General features: G+C 39.1%; 2 protein-coding genes across 2 annotated transcripts in view; one reads left to right on the top strand and one right to left on the bottom strand.

Moving 5' to 3' along the window:
* Positions 1-2,156: 2,156 nt before the first annotated feature.
* LOC129725956 (uncharacterized) lies at positions 2,157-3,215 on the bottom strand. Its single transcript, XM_055682420.1, has one exon. The coding sequence runs from the start codon at positions 3,213-3,215 to the stop codon at positions 2,157-2,159; it is 1,059 nt and encodes a 352-aa protein (XP_055538395.1).
* Positions 3,216-8,564: 5,349 nt separating this feature from the next.
* LOC129720762 (uncharacterized) overlaps positions 8,565-27,194 on the top strand; it is a 51,709-nt gene continuing 33,079 nt past the window's right edge. The window contains exons 1-2 of the mRNA XM_055672469.1: positions 8,565-8,803; positions 8,876-9,235. Of these exons, the coding sequence (XP_055528444.1) occupies positions 9,089-9,235 (147 nt within the window). The 5' untranslated portion in view covers positions 8,565-8,803; positions 8,876-9,088. The remainder of the gene's footprint in view (positions 8,804-8,875; positions 9,236-27,194) is intronic.

Below are 27,194 nucleotides of genomic sequence, written 5' to 3'. Positions count from 1 at the left end.
TTATCTTACGACCTTTACGAGAAAGATTAGGAGAGTTGAGCATTCTCCTCTTCCTAGATCCCTCTGGCAAGGCATAGGAACACCCTTCGACGGGATCGTCAGATGTACCCTCATCGGTTGGCAAAAAGGAAAAGATGTTTCCTGTCGAGGGTGGCTCAGCCCTCTTAAGCATTTCTGCAAAAGAGCGCTTTGATCGTTCCTTAAGGGAACGCTTAATTTTTTCCTCGCGCTGTTTGTACGCGGGACATGCCGGAAGGTCATGCCGAGTTCCCTCGCAATAAAGACACTTTTCAGAATCCCCACTGCAAGCGTTCTCAGCATGATTGCCTCCGCACTTGCTACAGCGTGCCTTGTTGCAGCAGTAGGTGGCTGTGTGACCTAACTGCTTACAGTTTTGGCAATGCATGACCCGCGGTACGAACAGGCGTACAGGTAGACGAACCCTGTCCAAGCGGACGTAGTTCGGCAGCGCGGATCCGGCGAATGTTACTCGGAAGGAATCCGAAGGGAGGAATTTCTTCTTCCCTTCTTCGATGGATACTGAATGCAATTGCTTGCAATCCAGTATCTTTACACTTTGCATCAAGGGGTTTTTTAAAACAGCCAACTCCATGACGCAAAATGTCATCGACAGTGAGATTCCCCTCGGTAACCACACCGTCGATTTCTACATCCTTGGCAGGGATGTACACGCGATACTCTCTCGTGAAGAGCTCGTAGCCAGCAATTTCGTTTGCTTGCTTCAAGCTACTCACGACAACTCGCAGTTTGTTCGGCCTCACCTTCGTAATCTCGGTTACGGCCGAAAAATGTTTTGCCAGGTCTTTGCCAATTTGAATAATATTCAATGGCTTCTTTATGGGCCGGAAAAAAACAACGTAGGGACCGCCAGCGGCATCTGGGTAAGCTTTTACCCGTACTTCCGGTACTCTTGGTACAGGACTTGGCAAAGGGGAGGGCACAGGGGAAGGTAGGGGTGAGCTGATGGGAGAAATTTCAATTTCTTCCCCGTTTGTTTCCACCTCCAGGAAAAGTTGCACCTGCATGTCGTCCATTTTGCGGGAGCGTTACGCTCTACCGCACACAAACGATAAATATTCGAATATAGGGGGGGGGGGGGGTTCAAGTAGTTGATGTTAAATTTTAAAAACAATTTTTCAATCTACAATGGATCAAATAAAAAAAAAGACAGTAATACTAATTCTAATAACAATAGTAATAATAATAATAATAATAATTATAGTAATAATATTAATAATAACAATAATAATATCAATAATAATATTAATAATAATATTATAACATAGTAATAATATTGATAATAATAGTAAAAATTCTAAAGGTAATACTTCACCGAACCTCTAAGTCACGACCTCACGGCTGATAGTAGAATTAATCGAGCGTCTCCGCAGAACAAACAAAGACGATCCAGCTTAGTGTTGAGACGCAGTGGCCGTGTCCTACCCGCGACCTTGTAGATGCCACTTGTAGTTGACTTCCACTCGCTCGATCGTATGATGGTCCGTGCTGCTAGCGGGGTAACAGCGGTGCGGGAGAATTATTCTTGCTGATATATCAGCTGCGTATCGAATCACTGGCGGGGTAGCCTGCCCCTACCAGTGTGCAGATGTTTTTGCCGATATATAACAGGCTATTGTTATCGCGCAGCACAAGAACTAATCGACAAAAAAACACCCGTACGATAACTCGTGTATTGTTATTTTGCGAACTCAAACGGAGATAAACAATTTGCGTCTAATCGAGACGAAAGCAAAACAACGAATGCATCGAGGAATGGTTGTGGCGAATACAATCAATGAAGGTTGGATGCCTGGCATTGCGGATGTCAAGAGCGATTTGAGATTGGCTTGCAAAATACTGCAGAATGCTATTCAAAAGGTAGAAGCGATGCAATCGAAAGGACTATATGGAACTGAAATATGTTCAACTTTAGAAACTACAATGCGCCCAGAAGAGACAGAACTAAGTGAAAATTTGTCTGCATCTGTGACTGACTGCGACGACATCGATCATTCACTTGAATCAGTGATTTAATTAATTCAATTCGCCTTGGGTGTATGATGATTTTTATGTGTGCGTACCAGTAGTAAAATAAAACTATGACTGACTTTTATTCCAAAAAGATTGTAGATATTTTATTTAGGAACAATATGCAAATCCATGTATTTGGGATCCTGAGAAAGGCCTTCTTCAGGTAGGAAAGTACCTCCCGCAAAATATCCGCAATGGTTGAACAGGTTGACGCAGGAATATGCTTTAAAGCGGTTCAACGTTTCACAAACCTCGGGTAAAGCAGGCTTATGTTCAACATGGTGCCTTTTGAAATCCCTTTTCATGAGTCCAAATACAATTTCGATGGGATTAAAAAAAGGGCAATAAGCCGGAAGGAAAATTGGAATAATTCCAATCGATCTCAGGTAACGTACTATATTTGGATCGCAGTGAATTCTTGCCCCATCCATGATACAAACAGAATTAAATCCCGGATACCGTTGCACTTGGGGATGTACTAAAGCGAAGCTCTTGCAGCAGTTGAAAAAAGTTTTCCGGTTGAAAGTTCCTTCAGTATGAAAGCTTTCAATCATACCATTCATACCCAAACAGCACAACAATGAAACCCTCGGTTTTCTGCAGAATTCCCCTCTATATATAACTTTATGTCCAACTACTCCATATCCCTTGCGTCTTAACATGTCCTTGTTGTTAAAACTCACTTCATCAAGGAATACGAGGTTGAAGAGATCCCACGGAATTGATAGCATTTCTCTAGTGAACCGCACTATTTCATCTTCGCGAATTTGAATTGCTCTCCGTTCGATGGTTTTCCAAGAGAGTCCCGATTCATGAAGTATTGCACAGATAGACGAAACACTTATTGTAGTAAAAAAATGTAACTGGAACCTAACCTTGGCTTCGTCTAGGAATAATACTGGTTCTTTGGAATGTAAGTCAACTAACCATTGCCGCATATGGATCCCGAATTTCTTGTATACCTGCTCACGTTTCTTTCTTTGGAAAAATCCGTTTGTTTCGTATCCGTTGATCCATTCACATATGGTAGACAGTGATTTCCCGTAAATTCTAGCGACATCTTTTCTTGCCACTCCCAAAAAATAATAACCGTATAATGCATGGTAGATGGTATTCTCACTTGCATGGCGTTGTCGAACATTTTGGATAATTAAATGAGACATTTTATACAGAAATAAAAGCAGAAATATTAATTTCTTTTGATGTAAGATAAACAAGCTCTTCAATCATAAACAACTAAATTGTGCCGACGAACATGACATAAAAATGACAGAACGGTGAGTGACAGAAAATTCGGAAGTAAAAAAAGTGTCGCTAGTCGAAGTAGCGCTATTCGGTTTGGTGCTGGCGCCACAATAAGCGACCGTCTAGCGATTGTTACATTTATTTTGTGTTTTTCTTTCCTAGACTTGTCTACCTACTATTGCTTGTAGCACACATACCTGAGCTGCCGCGCACGTGTTGTACAGCTTTAAGCCTCCCACCTAAAGCTTTACACGCAATATTGCATACATGCTGGCTTATCAAGATACATTCTCAATCTACATACTAACTGATATAAGTAAAGCGCCTGATGAATAGCAAATTGCTTTTATTTACATTTCATAGTGACTGAGTGAAATGTTATTCTCAACAATTTTAAAAATTGGGGGAACAAAATTTGGAAATTTTACGTGGTATCAAACATAGTAGCTAGCAGATAATCGAATGCTTTCCATTTTACAGGTAGTTGAATTCTACGTGAAATTCACATAAAATGCATATGTGTGCTGTATAAGGTTCATAGGATACATCATCTCACCAGATCATGATGAACTCAAATGACAATCACGTAGAATCTACGTGAAAATGACAGTGGAAAATATTTACATAACTTTTCCCGTAATTATGACATGAAAATTATTTTGGGTGTAGACAATTTCGGGGTTTGCGAGGCTTTAGGCAGCCCCTTTCAATTCACACGCTCGTAAATAATCACTCTAAATTGAGTAACATTTGACGCATTTTCGTAAAAAGTGGAACAACTCTTAAATTGAGTAACTCCACAAATACTCAAAACTGAGTAACACTAGGCGTCTTTAAAATGAGTCATTATTACTCAAAATTTGAGTACGACATTACTCATTTTTTGGGTACAGTTCAGTTTCATTACTGGCTAGAAAACCACCACGGCCAATAAACGACACCACATGTTCATCAATAATTACCTTGTAATAAAAGTAAACAGTTATAATGCCTGCTGAGGCGCACACAATTAAAAAACATATGTCACAAACTGAAGCACATCGTAATCATCTTTCAAAATGGACGTCGTTATATGCGACGTTACTCAGAAATAAGTTATATGAAGGGAACCCAGAAAGTGAGTCAAAATTACTCAAAATCAAAAAGGACTTCTACTCATTTTTTGACGTCTACGAACATCGTTCTAAACTGAGTCAGAGTTGCTCAGTTCATGAGTTATTATTTACGAGCGTGCAGATAATTGAAATGCTATTTGTTCGATTCTCGGATACACAGTGAAGCTATTCACATCGACAGGAAGGCTGACAGAACAATTTACACGCTCGTTAAATTTAACTCTAAACTGAGTGAGATGTCACTCACTTTCGTTAAAAGTGAACCTACTCTGAACAGAGTTTTTATGATATTACTCATTTATGGGTAGAGTCACCATGCGTCAGAAATTGAGTAGGAATCACCCTCTTCAAAACCGCTTTGAAATGAAACTGAGTAAAAGCTACTCAGTTTGCTCGTTTTGACTTTTTATCCCTTTGATGAATGAAACTGCCAGAGGATTGTTCCATAAAATTATAACAAAATCACAAGTTTTTTTTTTTTCAAATCTGTATTCTGCATATACATATATGTAATAAAAAAAAAACCTTATCAAATCACTAGTGTATCTACTGCCTTAACAGTTTCATTAAAAACCGCAGCAATGCGGTTCACTGTTACTTAGGAACTGTGACTTTAGGTTTTTAATAGTACACATGCCAAAAAATCCATAACCATTCTCATATCTCGAGGAACTCTAATACACAAATAAAATTTAAATTTTTAAATGTTTCCAATACCATTCAAAAAAAGAGTAAAGCAGAAAATTATGACAATCTGAGTAACTGTTACTCAGTTCGGTAAACGAAACTTACTCAATTTTTGACGTTTTAATAAACAATGTAAAATTGAGTTAAAGATGCTCAATTTAGAGTAAAATTAAAGGAGCGTGTAGGTTCTTGGCAACGAACGGCACAAAAACTGTGTTGCCGAAACGATAAATTTTCTCTTTGCGCGACTCTATATACACATAGACTCTGATATTGTCCTGTCACAAAAAAATTAGAATGTAGGGTATTTTTAAGAAAAAGAAGAAGCAACACCCGCAACTGACAGACATCTCAAACACTGGTAAAAAAGTGCTGTAAGGAATAGCACTCGATACACGTTCAACTGGGGATAGTGAAATGTTCGTAATTGAAATACAAAAATATCCGAATAAGTTTTATTCTCTACACCTCATTAGTTAATTAGAGTCTTTTTATTTGTTTCTTAGGTTTTCGTTTGTCTTGATCGAGCAAAGAATATCATATTCATCATCAAAGGCATGTACGATTTATTGCCATCAGCGATGGGCACCATTTCGCCTATTTTTAGATCGGTTAGTGAATATGATACGACAACATCGGATACGGGTTTGTTAAAGTTCGCATGCTTTTGGTGATTTGATGTATTTATCACAACAATGCCATGATATATAAAATAAAAGTCGTGGGACAACTATGTCTATAAAGCTCAATTTTGAAGATGCAGGAGACAGACATAGAAACGATGCGCTGTAGACTTTTGCGGTACTGGAAGACATTTATGTTATCTCAGGAAACAAATTTAAAAAAAAAAAAGACTTTCTGAAGCATAGGAATTCTCAAGCTGGAACCAACAGAAGTTACGGGGAAACTAGGCCTTCGAATTTCGGTTAGCGGTAGGGCTCAGAAGCTTCGGTTTTTCGAAAAATGTCCTCAATGGTAAAAATAAATTAAAGCTGAGAGAGTTCCCAGCTGAAAAATATTTAAATATTTTTTTTACCACAAAAGATCAAAATAATGGTCGCAGTGGTCCAAATCTTACAAAAAAAACACTAGATTTTAACGTTTGTTGCATCTTTAAGGAATTTGGCATCACAATTTTTTTATCGAACATTTTTTTATTGGTAAAAAAGTATAATTTTACCCGCACGACTTCCCGAAGTCCGATTTTAAAATGAAAAATTTAAAATTTAGAATAGTGACTTTTTTCGAGAAGACGAAACTCTTGTGCCGTACCTCTAAATCTCTGAACGAAATTCAGAGGTCTTTTTCCCATATATCTCATCGACACATTTTTTTGTTGAGGTTTTAGCCGGCGGTCATTCACCAGTCAATGAAAACTATGTTATATTGCATACTGTTTAAGCAACATCAAATAATGGATTATAACTAGTTTTTTCGTAGAACATTCTGATTGCAAACCATATCAATGCGGCTCTGCAGCATAGTCGAGGGCAAGGAATCAAGGGGGCTTCAATGCTATTCAATTTCAATTGAAGTAAATTAAGAGTGCATACGCTTTGACAAACAAGTTCATGAGTGGTATTTTTATCGGTGCTGTCTGAGATTGTCATTTTCGGTTGTCAGTTGCGGTTGTCAGTTAGAGCGCAAAATTCTAATTTTTCTCTGAAATCACAATATTTTCGTGACGATACATCGGAGTGAGAATACCCCTTGCTGAAAAATGAGCGTTGTAACGTCACGACATATAAAAGCTTCTCAAATATAGATGTTACTAGAGACTGTGTTATAAAGAGATACGCAAAGAGAAAAGCAGTAAATATGGCAACCCTTTGCTAATATTTCATTTTAAACAATTCTGGCAACCACATTTATTTTCGCATGACTTTTCATACGCACTAGAAAGTGTAATGAAATTTCGAAACTTTGTGAGGATATATTACTGAGTTTCAGTACTTGTTCATACAACTATAATAATTTCCAATGCATCACTCATAACATGAGCATGACGAACACATTTTTCGTTGAAACCATAATTGCACGTGATTCACAGAATTTAAACTTATCGCAACACACATTCTATACGAAAAGTAACACGCATGAGTTTGTTTACTTTGCACACTTGGAGCCTCGATTTGACGGTTCACTTGGAGTTTTCGACCTCACTCTTTGCGTATCTGTTCATAACACCGTCTGTAGATGTTACCAGTTATAGGCACTCTAAACATGGCAAAATGTTCGATTATTATTTGTCATCAAATCGTGGAAGAAGAAATTGTTTTAAAATTCCAAACAGAGCAGAGTTTTTGACTTTTGTAAGAAAAGTCCCGACAACTCAATTTCTCGCGCGTTGTAACGTCACGCTACATTTTCACTCCCCAAGGTAATATAAACAAAGATGTTATACATCATTCTTATAGGAAATTTTGTCTACTTTCCGAGTCTGTAATAATATCAAAGGGTTTCATGAAAAAATTTCAAGTTAGAATTAACCGTATTATTGCATGTAACCAAAAAGGCTGAAAGTAAGTAGGGGTCTTCACATCGAGCTCGTATACGAATACCCAGCCGTAAACTGTGTATCTTCCATTACTCGTCAATGGAGGTGAGTATTTTTACGGCTGGGTATTTGTTTACGAGCTCGACATGAATACCCATAGTATGGGTATTCATGTCGAGCTCGTAAACAAATACCCAGCCGTAAAAATACTCACCTACCCATAGTATGGGTATTCATGTCGAGCTCGTAAACAAATACCCAGCCGTAAAAATACTCACCTCTATTGACGAGTAATGGAAGATACACAGTTTACGGCTGGGTATTCGTATACGAGCTCGATGTGAAGACCCCTAGTGTTTTACTGGTGGAGATTATAGTCACTGGCGTACTCGGAATTGAATGGATTTCGATCAAAATCTTACAACCGAGGGGCATGAATACACAAAATACTGTAAAAACACTACATGTAAGGGGAATGAGTTCAGAAAATGAGGTGGCGAAAAGAAAACTGGAAAAAACTGGAACAATGTTCAAAACCAGAGGGGATTCACTGCTGTAAAATTTCATATATGTGTGCGTTATCGCAGATCAGCTTTGGTCCATGACGTTTGTTGGTCCGTGACGTTTGTAACTATGAACGATAATGAGGAAAAAATCACTACACAACACATTCATAAAAGTTTTCCGCGGTTTCTCGAGTTTTGATAAAAAAAACGTTCCAATTCTATAATATTTCACATCGATCAATTTCATAACCAAAAAGAACAAAAACCAAAACAAACACCATGTTGCCGAATATGTTGGTTACACGATGTTTGACAGATCGATCCCCCCTGTTCAAAACACTGGAAAGATTGAACCTTCAGCTGTTTCGCTGGCGATTCTTAAAAAAACTGGCGATATCCAGGAAAAACTGGAGGGTTGGCAACGCTGGCCCTGACACAAGTAAAAGAGATTTTTAAGGCTGTTCGCACCTACGTGAATTTTCATATGCAATTGTCAATTTATGTGTGAAAACAAAAACAAAAATATTTCCTTCCTTCACTTTCGCAAGTAAAAACCAAACCAATATCAACAGAGTCGCCAGGGCCAAGAGTGTTTTGCAGTTTAGAATGAAACAATTTGTGTGTGTCGTGTAAATTAAATATCTTATCATATGTTAAAGAAAACTGTTGAAACGAGCTGCATTTAGTTTAGAGACAATTTGGTAATGTTAAACTTTAACGTCTATGATGAACTTCAATTGAAGGGCTTGTGAAATAAATCAAATATATTGCAGTTGTCTGATGGAAATAAAAATGCGAGACATTCTAGCTATATAGGTGTATAGTTGCTGGCTGGTATCATGATCCAACTGAATCATTAAACTAAGCTGCTGAGAGACAGATTTATCTCCGATAAAAAAAAACTGGCTTCGACTCGGAATTTTTCTCCACACGTGAATCTTTGCTCAGGCGTTACAATAAATAATTGCATTTGAATAAAGCTTGGCATGTTTAATTTCATGAAAAAAGGAGTATCGGGAGATGATCGTGATGAAAAAGAACGCCGTAAAAAAGAGAAAAAGTTGCGCAAAGACTCTAAGTCATTCGGTGTACCTGGAAGCGTGAGTGCTGAGGAGCTCTTAAGATTAGATGAGGTAATGTATCATATCACTATTGGTTAGTCATATATAATCTGCTAATTTTGTTTTATTATTTATTATTTTGGTAAAATAAAATTACTCATTTTTTGACTGAAGATCTTTTCTGCCGCTATTCGCATAACAGTCCTATGTAGAAGTCCTATGTTTTCTTATTTTTTGCGGATATGGGTCCATTCTGGCATGCTCTACAAGAGTAGACATTAAAATCGAGGTTGTGGGAATCAAACCTTACTTTTCTAATGGTTAAAAAACATGCCAAAATGGACCCATTTTCGCAAAATTTACATAGGATTCGCAACTTTTACATAGGACTATTATGCGAATAGCGGCAGTTTTACACTCAAAATATTTTTCACGTTATGATTACCGGAAAAGTTATGTGAATATTTTCCACTGTCATTTTCACGTAGATTTTACGTGATTTTCATTTGAGTTCATCATGATCTGGTGAGATGATTTATCCTGTGAATATTATTCAGTAGACATATGCGTTTCATGTGATTTTCACGTAGAATTTAACTACCGGTAAAGTGAAAAGCATTTGATTAACGGATAGTTTCTACGTTTTATAAAACGTATTAATTTCGATTGTGGTTTCCCAAATTCTTAAGAGAAAAATTAGATTTCAGAATTTTTTGAAATATGTTGCTAGATAAATCGCACGGGCATGCCAAATTTCCAATTTGCAAATGGATTGAACGACATAAAAACTGACAAATATTAAGACATTCACCGTCGAGAATAACTGTTAGCTGCTACTGTTTATGTTCAGGTAACTCCTGGATCTTTGAACTGAGTCCGTACAAAATCTGTAAGCTAAAGATTCCATGTCGAATTATGGTTTTTCTAAATCTCACTCATTGGCAAGCCATCGATGAAATCAATTTAATTTTTTTTTTTTTTAAATAGTTTATTTGACACGGCACGATACAATTTATGTTTAACTGAGCCAAGTACATTTTTTTTTAAATTCTAAATTAGCAGGGAAAAGAGGGAGGCCTTTTCTTTATTCTCGCGGCCGACTACGAGCTAGTGGGGATTTAAGGTGAGAGGAGGGGAGTTACAATTTTGATTTTAACTATATTGAGTTATACGATTTATTTATTTGTACATGGCTAAGCAGTGATGTTCTATTTGAGCAGTTTGGACTGAGGTGTCTGCGTGAACATAAAGATGCCGAGTCTTCGTTTGAGTGTCTCCAGCTTAGTGTATCATCTTCTTTCAGCGTGTAGCGGGAATGGTAATCTAACAAATAGATAGAAGAGTTTCATATTTTAATACCAGCGTGTTTTATGAACACGTATAGCTGTATCATGTACTGGAGATCACCGCTTCCCAGAATGTCTCTAACGGGTACGTTCGGTTGTTTTCCTCGGGCCCGAAGGGAATCTATAAGCTCAGACCTAACACCACAGTATTCGGTACACGACCAAACAACATGCTCGATGTCATGGTAGCCATCGCCACAAACGCAGTGATTACTGTCTACAAGCCCTATACGAAAGAGATGCGTGTTTAACGTATAGTGATTGGACATAAGTCTGGACATCACGCGAATGAAGTCCCGACCTACATCCAACCCCTTGAACCATGCTTTCGCCGATACCTTAGGTAAAATGGAATGTAGCCACCGTCCCAGTTCATCTGAGTTCCATGATGATTGCCAACTGTTGAGTGTTCTCTGACGCAAAATGCTATAAAATTCATCATAAGCAATTGGTCTTTCATAAATATCGCCGTCAATAGCACCCACCTTAGCTAAAGAGTCAGCCTTTTCGTTACCCGGAACCGAGCAATGAGAAGGGACCCACGCTAAGGTAACCCGGTAATTTTTATCTGTTAAAGCACTTAAAAACCACCGTATTTTCCCCAGGAAATACGGGGTGTGCTTCACAGGCTTCATTGATCGCAGAGCCTCAATGGCACTGAGACTATCTGTGAAGATGAAGTAGTGGTCTATGGGTAGGGTTTCGATGATTCCAAGGAATTACTGAATAGCAGCAAGTTCTGCGACGTACACGGAAGCAGGAGCATCGAGTTTGTAGGAGGCGGTAAAATTTTCGTGGAAAACACCGAAGCCAGTGGACTCATCTAGATTAGATCCGTCAGTGAAAAACCTTTTATCATAACTAACATGTTTAAACTTATTGGAAAAAATCTTAGGGATCTCTTGGGGTCGCAATTGATCCGGGATACCAGAAATGTCTTGTTTCATGGTGGTGTCGAAGAATATAGCATTATTAGAAGTAGCTAAAAGTGCGACATTGGAGGAATCGTATGAAGAAGGATTAATATCTTGAGCCATATAGTCAAAATATAAAGTCATAAATCTGGATTGAGATTGAAGGTCGACCAACCTCTCGAAATTTTTAATTACTAATGGGTTCATAACTATGCATCGAATTAGCAACCGGTAAGAGAGATTCCAAAAACGATGTTTCAACGGAAGAATACCCGCTAACACTTCAAGACTCATCGTATGGGTCGACTGCATGCAACCCAAGGCAATACGCAAACAACGATATTGTATTCTCTCTAATTTTATAATGTGCGTGTTCGCGGCGGAGCGAAAGCAGAAACAGCCGTACTCAAGAACTGACAATATCGTTGTTTGGTATAACCTTAGAAGGTCTCCTGGGTGAGCACCCCACCAAGTTCCGGTAATCGTACGAAGAAAATTAATCCTCTGTTGGCATTTTTGTGTCAGATACCTAATATGACAAGCCCAGGTGCATTTGGAGTCGAACCAGACACCGAGATATTTAGCGACTAAAACCTGAGAGATCGTTTTACCCGTTAGTAGGAGCTGCAGCTGAGCTGGGTTATGCTTCCTAGAAAAAACGACCAGCTCAGTTTTCTCCGGAGAGAATTCGATACCCAGCTTAAGAGCCCATTCAGACAAATTGTCTAAGGTATCTTGCAATGGTCCTTGCAGATCGCTAGCCTTGCCACCAGTAATGGATACAACGCTATCGTCTGCAAGTTGCCTTAGCGTGCATGAATTTGCAAGACATTCATCGATGTCATTGACGTAAAAATTATATAAGAGAGGACTTAAACATGAGCCCTGGGGGAGGCCCATGTAACTAATTCGGGAAGTTGTCGAAACGCCATGTGAGAAATACATATGCTTTTCTGACAACAAATTGAGCAAAAAGTTATTGAAATTTGGTGAAAGTCCCTGCGAATGAAGTTTCGCGCTTAAAACTTCTACAGAGACAGAGTCAAAAGCCCCCTCAATATCCATGAACGCAGAAGCCATTTGCTCTTTTCGAGCAAAGGCTAGTTGAATTTCAGTAGAAAGCAACGCTAGGCAATCGTTCGTCCCTTTGCCCCGGCGAAAGCCAAATTGAGTATCTGAAAGTAACCCGTTTGTTTCGACCCATTTGTCTAACCGTAAGAGGATCATTTTCTCCATTAATTTCCGGAGGCAAGAGAGCATCGCAATCGGCCTATATGAATTGTGATCAGAGGCAGGTTTCCCGGGTTTCCGAATAGCAATGACTTTTACCTCCCTCCAGTCATGCGGAACAATATTTAGCTCAAGAAACTTGTTGAACAAATTCAACAAGCGTCTTTTTGCAGAGTCGGGTAGATTCTTCAACAGGTTGAATTTTATTCTATCTAACCCTGGAGCCTTATTGTTGCACGACAGGAGAGCCATTGAAAATTCCAACATCGAAAATGGAGGCTCTTCCGTAGTTACTAATAACGCGTCGCGAAAGGTTTTCTGTTCCGGTACAGAGTCTGGACAGACCTTTTTGGCAAAATCGAGTATCCAGCTATCTGAATACTCCTCGCTTTCATTCGAAACGTCACGGTTCCGCATGCGCCTGGCGGTATCCCAAAGAGTGCTCATCGCTGTTTCCCTGGACAACGCGTTTACGAACCGCCGCCAGTACCCGCGTTTTTTCGCCTTTACTAAGCTCTTCATCTGCCTGCCCAGTGCCTCGTACTTTCGAAGCAGGTTGACAGTGCCGTACTCCCGGTAGTCCTTATACGCCGCGGACCTTCGCGCGTACAGCTCAGAGCACTCTTTGTCCCACCATTTGTTGGGAGGGCGCTGTCTAATCGTTACCCCGGGTATCGGTTTCGTCTGAGCTTGAGTCGCGGCGTCGATTATCAAGCCAGCTAAGAACGCGTATTCTTCCTCCGGAGGAAGTTCCTCGTGAGTCTCGATAGATTGCGCTATAATAGACTCATAACACTTCCAATCAATATTACGTGTAAGGTCGTAGGAAATATTGATTGGGTTCGGGGGAGTTGAACCATTAGCAATTGATATAACGATTGGAAGATGATCACTACCGTGGGGATCGTTGATTACTTTCCACCGGCAATCTAACGCTAGTGATGTCGAGCAAAGGGATAGGTCAAGCACGCTTTCACGTGCTGGAGGATTAGGTACACGTGTCGCTTCCCCAGTATTCAAAACTGTCATATTGAAGTCGTCGATCAAGTTACAGATTAAAGAAGATCGGTTGTCGTCGTACAGCGACCCCCATAGCGAACAGTGAGAATTAAAATCTCCCAATATCAAAAAAGGCGCGGGAAGCAACTCTGCTATATCAGTGAGATGCTTCTGTTCAATCCGCGCGGATGGAGGCATATATAACGAAACAAGGCATAGGTCTTTTCCATTCATATTCGTTTGAATGGCAACGACTTCAATATTCGAGATCGAGGGGAGGTCGATTCGGAAGAAGGAATAGCACTTTTTAATCCCTAAAAGTACCCCTCCACCGTGTGAGTCTCGATCTCGACGAATAATGTTAAAATCGTGGAAATTGAGTTGATCGTTTGAATTGAGAAAGGTTTCACAGGGCGCAAATGCGTCACAATTGTATGCATTTATTAAATGAGAAAATAGATCGAATTTGGGGATGATACTTCTGCAATTCCACTGTAATACAGTGATAAAATTCCTAACCTCTTTCGCCGTATTAGTCATCGAAAGATATGATAGCTGAAATGAGGGGCCAAGTTGCTGCTAGTTGCATCAAAAAGGTTTTCACTGTAGGAAGAAGGGCAAGAAGAATATTTTGTAGGGGATCTGGTATGTTGAATGTTTTAAATATCCTGTCCACAATATCAGAAAATTTTATGAACCCTGTTTCTTTTTTATCTTCTGATCGAGAAATGGGTGCACGAGGGGTTTTTGGTGTCCCAGGAAGCGGTGGGTACTCCTGGTTTGATTTAAAATTAAAACCGGGAGGTACTTGCTTCGGTTTTTCTTCACCGCTTCCTTTTTGTGTTGGCTTATTGGTCATTCCGCTAGGGGTTATCTTGCGACCTTGGCGAGAAAGATTAGGAGAGTTGATCATTCTCCTCTTCCTAGATCCTTCTGGCATGGCATAAGAACACCCTTCGACGGGATCGTCAGATGTACCCTCATCGGTTGGCAAAAAGGAAAAGATGTTTCCTGTCGAGGGTGGCTCAGCACTCTTCAGCATTTCTGCGAAAGAGCGCTTTGATCGTTTCTTGAGGGAACGCTTTATTTTTTCCTCGTGCTGTTGTATGACCTAACTGCTTGCAGTTTTGGCAATGCATGACCCGCGGTACGAACAGGCGTACAGGCAGACGAACCCTGTCCAAAGAGATGTAGTTCGGCAGTGCGGATCCGGCGAATGTTACACGGAAGGAATACGAAGGGAAGAATTTCTTCTTCCCTTCTTCGATGGATACTGAATGCAATTGCTTGACATCCAGTATCTTTACATCTTGAATCAGGGGGTTCTTGAAGCAGCCAACCCCGTGACGCAAAATGTCATCGACCGTGAGGCTTCCTTCGGTAACCACACCGTCGATCTCCACGTCCTTGGCAGGGATGTACACGCGGTACTCTCTCGTGAAGAGCTCGTAGCTAGCAATTGCGTTTGCTTGCTTCAAGCTACTCACAACAATTCGCAGTTTGTTCGGTCTAACCTTTGTAATTTCGGTTACGTCCGAAAACTGTTTTGCCAGGTCCTTGCCGATTTGAATTATATTTAGAGGCTTCTTCATGGGCCTGAAGTAAACTACGAACGGACCTTTCGAAGCATCTGGGTAAGCTTTCACCCGTGTTGCCGGTACCCTTGGTACGGGGCTAGGTAGCGGGGAAGGTAGAGGGGAATTGATGGGGGAGATCTCAATCTCTTCCCCAGTTGTTTCCACATCCAGGAATAGTTGCACCTGCATGTCGTCCATTTTGCGGGAGCGTTACGCTCTACCGCACACAAACGATAAATATTCGAATGTGGGGGGGGTCAAGTAGTTGCTATTAAATTTTAAAAACAATTTCTCAAACTACAATGGATCAAAATAAAAAAAAAGGAAGTAATACTAATACTAATAACAATAGTAATAATAATAATAATAATAATAATAATAATAATAATAATAATAATAATAATAATAATAATAATAATAATAATAATAATAATAATAATACTAATAATAATAATAGTAATAATAATTATAATAATAACAATAATAATAATACTATTAATAATAATGATAAAAATTCTAAAGTGAATACTTCACCGAGCGTCTAAGTCACGACCTCACGGCTGATAGTAGGATTAATCGAGCGTCTCCGCAGAACAAACAATGACGATCCAGCTTCGTGTTGTGACACAGTGGCCGTATCCTACACGCGACCTTGTAGATGCCACTTGTAGTTGACTTCCACTCGCTCGATCGTATGGTGGTCCGTGCTGCTAGCGGGGTAACAGCGGTGCGGGAGAATTATTCTTGCTGATATATCAGCTGCGTATCGGATCACTGGCGGGGTAGCCTGCCCCTACCAGTGTGCAGAAGATGTTTCTGCCGATAAACTACCGGCTATTGTTATCGCGCAGCACAAGAACTAATCGACAAAAAAACACCCGTACGATAACTCGTGTATTGTTATTTTGCAAACTCAAACGGAGATGAACAATTTGCGTCTAATCGAGACGAAAGCAAAACAACGAATGGGTTAAATCAATTTTATGTTCAGAGACCGAATTACACAACAGCTTCGCCATTTTAATTCTTGTATGTTTTCGCACGGAGAGTTCATTCTGTTTGACGTTGCCAAGTTCACGTAGATACTACGTGATAAAACATAGTATGCATGTGATTTTCACGTAGATGTTATGTTTGTCACATAAATCATGAAAACTGACAGAAAATGAATAAGTACAGGAAATTGCACGTAACAATAACGTGAAAAATATTTTGAGTGTTGGTCACGTCAAATTTTATCAACGTGATGCACAATTTGTGTCACTTATTTCCAACTTTTACCGTTTTTCTTGAAAAATATATTCAAATTCTGCAAACAGACAGCCCAAAGGAAAACTGCCACTAAGCTCGATTTGTTAAAACCACCAGTCTCTAATTAAATATTTTATTATAACCGTTAGGTAATGTGAGGCACCCTGATTCTGTGTTGTTAAGAGAGATCAAAGCTCCAGCAACTACCGAAATTTCAAAATTTATCGTTTTTGTAATGTTGAATATGATTTATTTGATAGGGTAAGGTGGGGCAAGATGAATCAATGCCTAGAGGCTAGCACAGAACGGAAGGTCATCTGAGATTTGAAAACTGCTGAGTGCTCAGTGAATTTTGCCGCGCTCCCTTGTGGTGGAAAGAACGCATTTTACATGGAAAATAAATAGAATTAATACGTCTTTTATTGACATCTGTCATACACACTGGTATAAATCTGCCAAGCGAAAACACTACAGGTGCACTCTTTTAATGCGGTTATGTGTTTATTCTATATTATTACTTTTAAATTCTCTCAAGTTTCCCAGCAATAATGGTTATCACAAGCATTTGAAAGATGTTTTATATTACACTTTTGACGAATGAGTACGAATAATATAATCGATCTGGAAATTTGCAAATTTTTACTACTGAAAGGTACGGGGATGAAAGCAATATTTAAATTGCGTCCGTCACGAAAAGTGATTAGGATTCGAATGCTTATTGAATCTGCGATCTCGAACCGTCCCAGATGGTCTCGAGGTACGATGCTAGCCTACCAAGCCAGTTGTCGTAGGTTCGAGTCTCGGCTCAGATAGACTGTTAGTGTCAGACTGACACTGTCAGTAGGATCGTAGTGCTAGCCCCGCAATTGTCCTGTACACTCAAACAGTTGGATGCGAAGTCGGTGTATAACAGAATGTCGAGTTCCGATTTAGAATGTAGTAGCAAGGCTTTGCTGTGCTTTAGAATCTGCGATTTACATAGTATTGCTGCACCAGAGAGATTGCATATGCTATTTGCTAAATCCTTTGTACTACCATTGAAAAGAAGATTGGTTACATCCACATAATGTGAAAGATTATTCTGAGACTTATTTCAATCTATTAAATAAAAATAAGTTGGTGTCTGTATAACGGCGTTTCACTCCATTGAATGATTTTTTTTGTGTTTGTTTTGTCTTGATCTCCGACGAGTTAATAAGCCATAAGAATAACAATAATCAACTGATAAAGTTTAAAAAAATTGAAATACATTTTCGCCTTTTCCCGCCTTTTACTCCAAAAACAACGTCATTAGATTACTATGATTGCAGGCTATGAGCGGTAGACAAGCTGTTGTAGCGTCGTTATTGAGGCAATGTAGTCTATTTAATAGTCTCTTTGCTCCAGATGACGTCTACCTCTGTAGCCGGCACCGCGGTTTCATTTGCTGCCGTATCCAAAACAAGAATGAAATTGAATTGTTTTGAGGCTGTCTTTTGTATCAAGTTGCACTAAGATATCTTGATTTAGGCAGTGGCTACGAAGAGGCTATAGACAAGAGCAAATAGTGCATTCCCCATCTATGATATGACAGTTCAAATAACAATTTTCTGCATTTTACGATAGCGTAGATAATTTTACAACTGATTGCTGCAATTAGTAAGACTTGCGCGAAAAATTCTGTGATTCAGGCTCACCAGCTCAGAAATTCTTCAGATAAACTTTGAGGTTAATTATGTTTGTCAATGCCATTTATTGACAACTGAATTTTTTTTTCAACATGGCAAATTTTTTATTTACTTTTGAATGATTTACAGTGATAATTAAATTCTACATGAGGTGATTTATTAGCAATTACAGGTCGGACTCGATTATCCGGAACATCAAAATAAATTTCATTCCGGATATTCGAGTTTTCCGGATTTTTCCGCGTTGGGTATTTTCGTCACTGCGACCAATTTTTTGATATTTTGTGACATAGCTTTCCGGATAATCGAATCACACAAAAAATACTGAAATTTGGCGATTAACGAACATAAAATAAATATTTTTTCTCTTTATTTACTTGTATGACACAGTGGCGTAACCAGAAGTTATTTCTGAGGCAAAAAGGGGTAAAATCTTGAGAAGCAAAAAAAAAAAATAAATTGGACATTGATTATTTTCACCTAATTGGAACATGTCCTAAACATGCCGGAAGTGACTTAAATGGTAACAAATATGCCAGAAGGGATGGTAAAGACAATATTTCGGAATAAAAATTGAAAACGGACACCAAAAAAATAAAATTCCGGATAATCGAGTCTAAAATTCCGGATAATCGAGTCTCCGGATAATCGAGTCCGACCTGTATATATAAAAATTTCAATCGCTATACTGCTAGCCACACACGCTATATAGCAAGCCACACATGCTATAAACATGCACAGACACGCTAGGCATGCACACGCTATATAGCAAACCACGCGCGCTATTTAGCAAGCCACACACGATATAAACATGCACACACGCGCTACAGACATGCATACACGCTATAGACATACACACTCTATATAGCTAGCCACGCACGCTATATAACAAGCCACACAAGCTATAGACATGCACAGATACGCTAGACATACACACGCTATATACCAAACACCGCACGCTATTTAGCAAGCCACACACGCTATATAGCAAGCCACGTACGCCATATAGCAAGCCACACAAGCTATAAACATGCACAGACACGCTATATAGCAAGCCACGCACGCTAGCCACACACGCTATATAGCAAGTCACACACCTTATATATTAGGAACACACTACAGATATTCACATACGTTATGTGCTCACACCCTATATATACATACGCTGGATGATGGTGGCATCTCAAACCACCTGGCGGTGCGAGTCTCTTTCAGTTTCGGGTTGTATTCACCCAACGATATCTGAATTGGATTACCGCTGGTGGGGTCCAACTCAGATCGAAGGGAAGCTGAACTGAAAGAGGTAGGAACTGCAGCTAACCACTACCACCGCCGCTGCTGCCCGCTGCTGATCCACATCGCCTACTGCCATCGGTGTTGATGTCCGCTGCTGCTGCCTGCTGCTAGTAAACTGATTTGCTTGAGGATAAACAGTCTCTTATATAGCCCAAAGAGTGCATTCCCTGCTAACTAGGTACTTCATTCTGTCGTCCTTTTTAGGGAAAGGCAGCAAGCGACCAATCAAAAGTAGACATTTGCGTTTCGAGAATGATCAACAATCTCAATATTACAATAGTTTGGACAATCAGATTACAATTTTCTGCATTTGGACGGGTGCTTAAATGGTTTTCCAATCGATTGCTACAAAAATGACAGAAATCGGTTGGAAACTGACTGGGTTTAAAACGTTTGAAATTGGACAATTTTTGTGACGCTCTCGATGTTTTCGGTTTTGAAATTGGATCCCTGTATTGAAATTGGGTCCCTGTAATTGTTGCCGTAAGACGTATTCTACGTCAAAAAGATACCCGGAAAATGGTTGGCCATTAGGTTTTGCGAGAATTTTTGTTCAGGACAAAACCATATTGTCACTATGCCATGGCAATAACGAAAATCAACTGGAAAAGTTATAAAACGTTAAAAACCAACCCTTGATATTTCCCGCCCTTCTGAGATTCTGAGAGGTTTTCTGTGAGTTTTAGTGAGTAACGATTTTTTGTTGCCTTTGATCGGAAAAATTCGAAACAGGTTTTCATCACCGGGGCGTACTTTAACGATAGCCTTTATTTTTTTAATATTTTATGGAATAGTTCTATGCGATTTTCGTATTGGTTTCTGTTGATGCCACTTAAATTCAACGTCGGTTTCTGTTAATTTGTGCTGTGACTGTTTTTCAAGAAAAAAGAAGACACTGTCGGTACGTAATAAACATAATAGATTAAAAATAAACTTCGAGTATTCATGCTTCTCACATGGACAGCTCTATGTCGCATATTCACGTGACCCTGACCCCGACATTGTGGAATATATAGAATTTAGTAGCTAGGACCGCCTTGACCACTTTCACATGTTTCGTATATTCCGAATTTTATGCTTGAATTATTGAGAATTCTGAAGTTTTTTATAAAATCTATTCCAGTGAGATTGACCAGGCAGAAGGGTATTACTATATTTGCATTAAGCCAGGCTTTTGAATAATTGAAAAAATAATGTAATGATTTCCTTCAGAATATTTAAAAGAATGACTATTTTCAAAAATGTATTGAAATGATTTGATTATGGTTGAAAGGTGCTTCATAATGTTCAATGAAATAAAAACGTAGAATTTTACGAGCGCAGGATTGAAAAAAAAAACTAAAAACAAATCAGAGCCGACATAAACAAAGAAGAAACATAAACATATGTTTTTAGCATCAGTTATATATTTCATTTTTTGCAATACAACAGTCAATAAAACTCAAGGCGGCGGTACGAAGTTTGCCGGGTCAGCTAGTTTAATATAAAAGTGTTCTAAATTAGTTTCGCTTCGACGCATATTCATTTTGTGGAATAGAACTCTGTGTGAAGAAGACCTGCTTTTTCGTGTGCATTTTTCGAAATAAGACTAGTAAATCAGGAGGTGTGAAACGACCTGGGGACAAGCTATTTCATTCGCACTCCTGCTCAACATGTCGACTGGCTTTGGCAAAATGTATAGCTGTGTTATTTAGGCCGAAGAGCAAGACTTCACATAGGGGTGTGCGTAACGGCTCTTTTGCAAAAGCGATTCTGAACCGCTCACTCACCGTTTCGAACAGACTCATATGAACCGCTCATGATTCACGAGCGTTGACAGTGCGTATTTTCTCGGTAAACTTCGGGTTCGCGCGAATCCATCAGTTCTGGTGCGCTCAAAAAACCGTGGCTCTTTTTCGTGAGCCGTTCATTCTTTCGCTCTTTTCTAAGAACCGGTTCATTCACACATTCAAATAAAATCATGATTTTTTTAAATATTCTATCAAATAAAATCATGATTTTTATTAATTTTCTATCGTTATCCTTCGGTTTCAAAATTCCGATTTAAAACAGTTCGAAATCTGCTCGAAATCGCTACAATAACAGTTCGCCCATATACCAACTGTCGTTTATGCGATTTTTATTCTTCATTAAAAAATTGAAGGACAATGATATAAAATCACGTTTGTTCAGAAAATTACACTCTTTTAGCTGATATAAAACACCAGAAATCCGTGAATAGTTAATATCGAAATATCGTTCGCAAAATTAATATGCTACAACCACATTATCCGTTCGTACCTACAACCACATTATTCGTTGCTCCAGAAGCTTATCCAAGTTTATCTAATCTCATCCTTCTTATTTTCATTCCATCGGATGCATCTGTAGAAATATCCATTGGTTGACCCCTCCACAGCAGTGCTGACAACTAAAAGACGTGCACAGTTAACTTTCTTAAATACTTATGTATAATCATTTCTTTCCAATCGAACATTCGAGTGATCAGGACGCTAATAATAAAAACCATTTTGTTACCGTACTTGCTAGTTTGATTATCGTTCTTTTTCGGTGATATACTCCGTTTCCTTGTCGTCTCACAGGTTATCGGTCCAGCAACGCGGCGCGAGTGAAGTTTGAGTATTCCCGAATCGAAGATTTTTTATTCTATCGAATTGCGTCATCTTTGTTTCATCGTCGTAAAATGAATCGTCTTGGAGCGGCTGAATGATTTCAACTGGAGCAGCTGGAAATTCCGCATGGAATTGCTGTTGTTGAAAGGGGAGCTGTTCGATGTGACAACGAAGCCGAAACCGGAGCCGGTGACTAATGTTTGGTTAGCAAAAGATGGAAAAGCGAGGGCAACGATCGGTTTGGCGTTGGAAAACAACCAATTGTGCCACGTAATGGGCGCTGATACAGCAATGGCAATGTGGCAAGCATTGAAAAAGTATCACGAGCGCGGATCACTGACGAACAAAATACATGTTCTACGCAAGCTGTTGTCGCTGCGATTAACGGAAGGTGGTAATATGTCAGACAATCTGCTGCAGGTGACAGAGCTGGTGAATCGTTTGGTAGGCATGGGTGAGAAAATAATGAGTGAGCATTGGATCATCGCTATTAATACGGCGCTGGAAAGTCGGCCACAGGAGGATTTGAGCCTGGAATATGTAAAGGGCAAACTTCTAGATGAGTGGCGACGTCGTAATGAAAACAACATGGCGGAAAAGGCATTGAAAATTTCAGCTCATAGTAGTGGTAGCAACAAAAATAGAAAAACGTGCCATTACTGCAAGCAGGAGGGACACTTCCGGAGAGATTGCCCAAGGTTGAACGCTGATAAGCAGAAAAAGGACAACTATTCGAGTCCACAGCAGAAAGCCAAAGTGACTGTAACAGAGTTAACTGAAGAAGCAGCCGATATATGTTTCTCGGTTACCGCGGATAAAGAGCAATGTTTTTCAGTCGGTCCAGCAGAGCCGGTAGACAGCAACTGGTATCTCGATTCGGGCTGCCAAAGCATATGACGGGAAAAATGGAGAGCCTCGACAGAATAGAAAAGTCGGCGGATACCGTTTGTTTGCGGACGGTAAAATGATTCCTGCTAGTAATGTAGGCTATTGCAAGCTGCGCGTGATAGGAGGAGATGGCGAGTGTAAAACTATAACCATGAAAAGTGTACTTTTTGTGCCTGGTCTTGCTGGAAATTTATTGTCTATCAGCAGAATGATCGATGAGGGATTTAGTGTTTGCTTTGATAATGGTGGTTGCCGTATCATGAAAAATGATAAAGTGATAATAGCTGGGGAACGGAAAGGTGGCCTATATTGCGTGATGCGACCTACTCAGTAAGTGCTTCTTTCATCAGTTGGGCATTCTGTTTCATGTCAACATTTGTGGCATCGGCGTTTGGGCCATCGGCATATTGATGCAGTGAAGAAAATTGTTGAAAAGCAAATGGGTATGGACTTGAAAATAAGCGATTGCGGGGTGCGATCAGTTTGTGGAGTGTGTTGTGAAGGGAAGCTGGCTAGGTATCCCTTTCATGTGTCAGAAACGAAATCGTCCGCTGTGCTAGACTTGGTACATTCGGATGTGTGTGGTGCCATGGATGTTTGTACGCCTAGTGGTAACAGGTATGTGCTGACGATGATCGACGACTATAGTAAATACACGCTGATATATTTACTGAAACGTAAATCGGAAGTTTACGACAAAATTTGTGAATACGTGGCCCTGGTGCAAAATCGGTTTGGAAAGATACCGAAAGTACTACGTACAAACGGCGGTGGTGAATACTCCAGTATAAAACTGAAGCAATTTCTGGCTCGAAACGGAATTATCTTGCAACTGTAGAGTCCCTACATATGGGCTCTGTTTTAAATTACTCAGGGGTTCTCCCACCCCAGGATGATTCCCACTTACCGCAATTACTATCACTCAGGAGCTATCCTAATCCCAAGCTTGGGTTTCCAAAAGAGCGAAGCGTGATGACCAAAACGAGGCAGATCCGATGAAGGCAATTCCTTGGATTGAGGAGGATTCTTCAACACTATGCGAGAAATCACAACTGAACAAGTTAACGTTATAACCAGAAGGGACGGTCCCGCCGTCGGTTTATTCTTAGTTCCAGTGTTTCCAGAATATCGATTTTCGAATGTCTAATTTAATCGACATAGTATGACCTTTCGAAAGGGCGTATGCAACAGCACTTCCCTTTTTCTTTTTATAAAATTCGTAAGATATATTTATATATCTATCTAGTAATTATTATAATTGATGATTGAAATTTCAATCTGAATTTATTCTTATACAATAAGCCTTTGCCTAATTATAAATGTAATCATCATCTAATTTTGATTGCTTTTTCCTTTTCGATCGCCGAAGACCGGAATCAGTTGACTCCATCGGCGCTTTTCTCTTCCTATCCGTCCTGGAACCATTTCGCTCCGGGAAACCTCTGAAGGGTTGCTCCTCCTCCATACTTGGAAACCGCCTTAACTCCTCTGCCGCTTTTACAGGTCGCCACAACTGTAACAACCTTGGTCCCTCCTGTCTACGGTCGCAAATTTTAATTTGATTGCGATGTGCCAGCACTGGCACGCTTCCAATCGTAATCTGAGAGGTGTTTTTAGAGAAGCGTTTCAAAAAATTAGCCTTTAGCCAGCGTGTATGATGGTTAGGGTTATGGTTTTTATACCATACCACGTTACCCTCTATCAGGTTGTCGAATCAGTCATTGATATGTTCGTTAGAAAATTTAGTAGCTCTGCGGTGGGTGCGGTGACGACATTTGTCGTTTGTAATGATTTTTTGGGTTAGTCAAGTCAATCAAAAATTTTGGTTTATATTTGAAAATTCTCTCGGAAGGAAAATTACCTTCCGGCGTCAGGCAAGTATTTCTGTAATTAATTAAAAATAAATTAATCTGGTCTTCCAGATTTAAATGTTTGGTTTCAGGATCCAGTATGAACTTTTTAAATACTTCTTCAACTGTTCTCACAAATCTTTCCGCTTGACCGTTACTCGACGGATTATATGGCGAACTTTTACGAACTTTAATACCCTGTCTTTCTAATAAACCGACAAATTCAAGTGAATTGAAAGGAGGACCTCCGTCGGATACCAAAACATCTGGTAGTCCGAACCGAGCAAAACTCTCCACTAGTTTTTGCAGGACTTTCCTTGCATCAGTACCATTTTTCATGTACTCAATTTCCACCCATTTGGAAAAACTATCAACTAGTAACATAAAAGTACGGTGCTCAAAATGAAAAAAATATATGTGGATTCTACTAAATGGCTTTGTAGTAGGTATCCATTTGGATTCTAATTTGGGCTTAGGCACTGTAGCCATACTGAGGCAAATATCACAATTCTTTATATAGTTTTCTATATCTATATTAATTCCATACCAATAAACAGTGCGCTTAGCCATTTGTTTCATTTTGACAATACCCAAATGGTTGGCGTGTAAAAGCTTTAAAATTTCGCTTTGCATAAGCTGTGGTATAACTACTCTTCCCTGATACAACAAACACTCGTCAACAATTTCCAATTCGTGCTGATTGGCTAAAAAGCGTTAACGAATCGTTTGCTGATTTTTTCTGGCCAACCCTTCCTTAAAAAATTTATTATTTCCATTGAGAAATCGTCTTGTTTAGTTACTTTGGCTATTCGCACTGCATCAATCGGAAATTCTCTACTAAAGTTAATACTTCTTATTAATTCCTCGTCAAGTTGCCTGGGCACCGCCGCCAATAATGGAAATCGCGAACAAAAATCAGCGTTTCCCATTTTAGAAGATGACCTGTATTGTATATCGAAATCATAAATGGACATTTCCAAAATATATCGCTGCAGTCTGGTTACAAAAATAGAATTTTTTCCTTCTTTACCAAAAATCCCCACTAAAGGTGTATGATCTGTAAATACCTGGAATTTCTGCCCATATAGGTATTTATGGAATTTCTTAATTGTTGAAATTAAAGCTAAGACTTCTAAATGCAGGATTGGATTTTTTTGTGCTGAGTTTAATGAGTAAGAAGTGAAACATATCGGTTTCTCAACTCCATCTACGATATGTGCCATTACCCCACCAAGACCATAGCCCGAAGCATCAGAACTATCACAATGGGTTTTTTTTGGGTCATAAAACTCTAAAATCTGACTCTCTTATAATAACTTTTTACTCTTCTTGAAGGCTTTATCACAATTGTTATCCCAAACAAATTGAGTATCATTTTTTAAAAAGTTTATAAAAGTAAAATAATTTAGAAGAAAGATGTATGAATTTACTATAATAATTTATAAGTCCTAAGAAGGATTTTAATTCACTAACATTTTTCGGAGCACTTGCTTCCTTAATTGTTGAAATTTTGTCAGGGCAGGGTAATAACCCATCTTTGCTTAAAATATGTCCCAAATAAGGTAGCTTATTTACGAAAAATTTGCATTTTTCCAAGTTGACTTTAATGTTTGCCTCCGACAAGTTCGTGAGGACTTGTTCTAATTTAAATATGCAGTCTTGTAATTTTTTTCCCGCTATTAGTACATCATCCAAGTAACAAGATACGTTTTCAATACCTTGTAATATCTGGTCCATCACCTGTTGAAATATTGCGGCACTGGATGATGCACCTTGGGGCAACCTGTTATATGTATATAAACCTTTAATTGTGTTGATGACCATGAATTTCTTGGAATTTTCCGATAAGGATAGTTGCGTGTATGCACCTTCAAGATCTAGTGCACAAAAAATGCTGCAGCCTGCCAGCCCAGCGAACAAATCTTGTGGGACTGGCAGAGGATAGGTATTTGGTATTAAACATTTATTTATAGTTACCTTGCAGTCAATAACTAATCTTATATCATTATTTTTCTTCATTACGACCACCACTGGAGACGCCCAATCACTGGTCTTTATTGGTGTAATTACTTGCTCTCCCTCCAATTTCTCTAAGTAGGTAAGGTCTTTTTCCTTTAATATATAAGGAACATTATAAGCTTTTTTAAAAATTGGTTTCTCGTCCCTAAGAACTAAATCAGCCTCATACCCAATTATGGGAGAGGAAAAATCTTTTGAAAAAACATTAGAAAATCTTTGTCTAATTTGTTGAATTAATTGAGATTCATCTTTTTCACTTAGATTATTTACACTCAATGGACCCGTGAAAAAACGTCTCCAGTCCCCAAAAAAATATATCCAATGCATCGCGACCTAAGAGGGGAATAAAATCATGTTTGCAATCTAAAACGACTAGGGTTAA

Source organism: Wyeomyia smithii, chromosome 2, assembly GCF_029784165.1.
Source record: "Wyeomyia smithii strain HCP4-BCI-WySm-NY-G18 chromosome 2, ASM2978416v1, whole genome shotgun sequence".
Classification (NCBI taxonomy): Eukaryota; Metazoa; Arthropoda; class Insecta; order Diptera; family Culicidae; genus Wyeomyia; species Wyeomyia smithii.
The sequence above is the reverse complement of the archived record's forward strand: the minus strand, read 5'-3'. Positions and strand labels throughout refer to the sequence as shown.

Excerpts from the sequence above, each read along its gene's own strand:
- LOC129725956 (XM_055682420.1), bottom strand. The coding sequence starts at position 3,215 with ATGTCTCATTTAATTATCCAAAATGTTCGACAACGCCATGCAAGTGAG.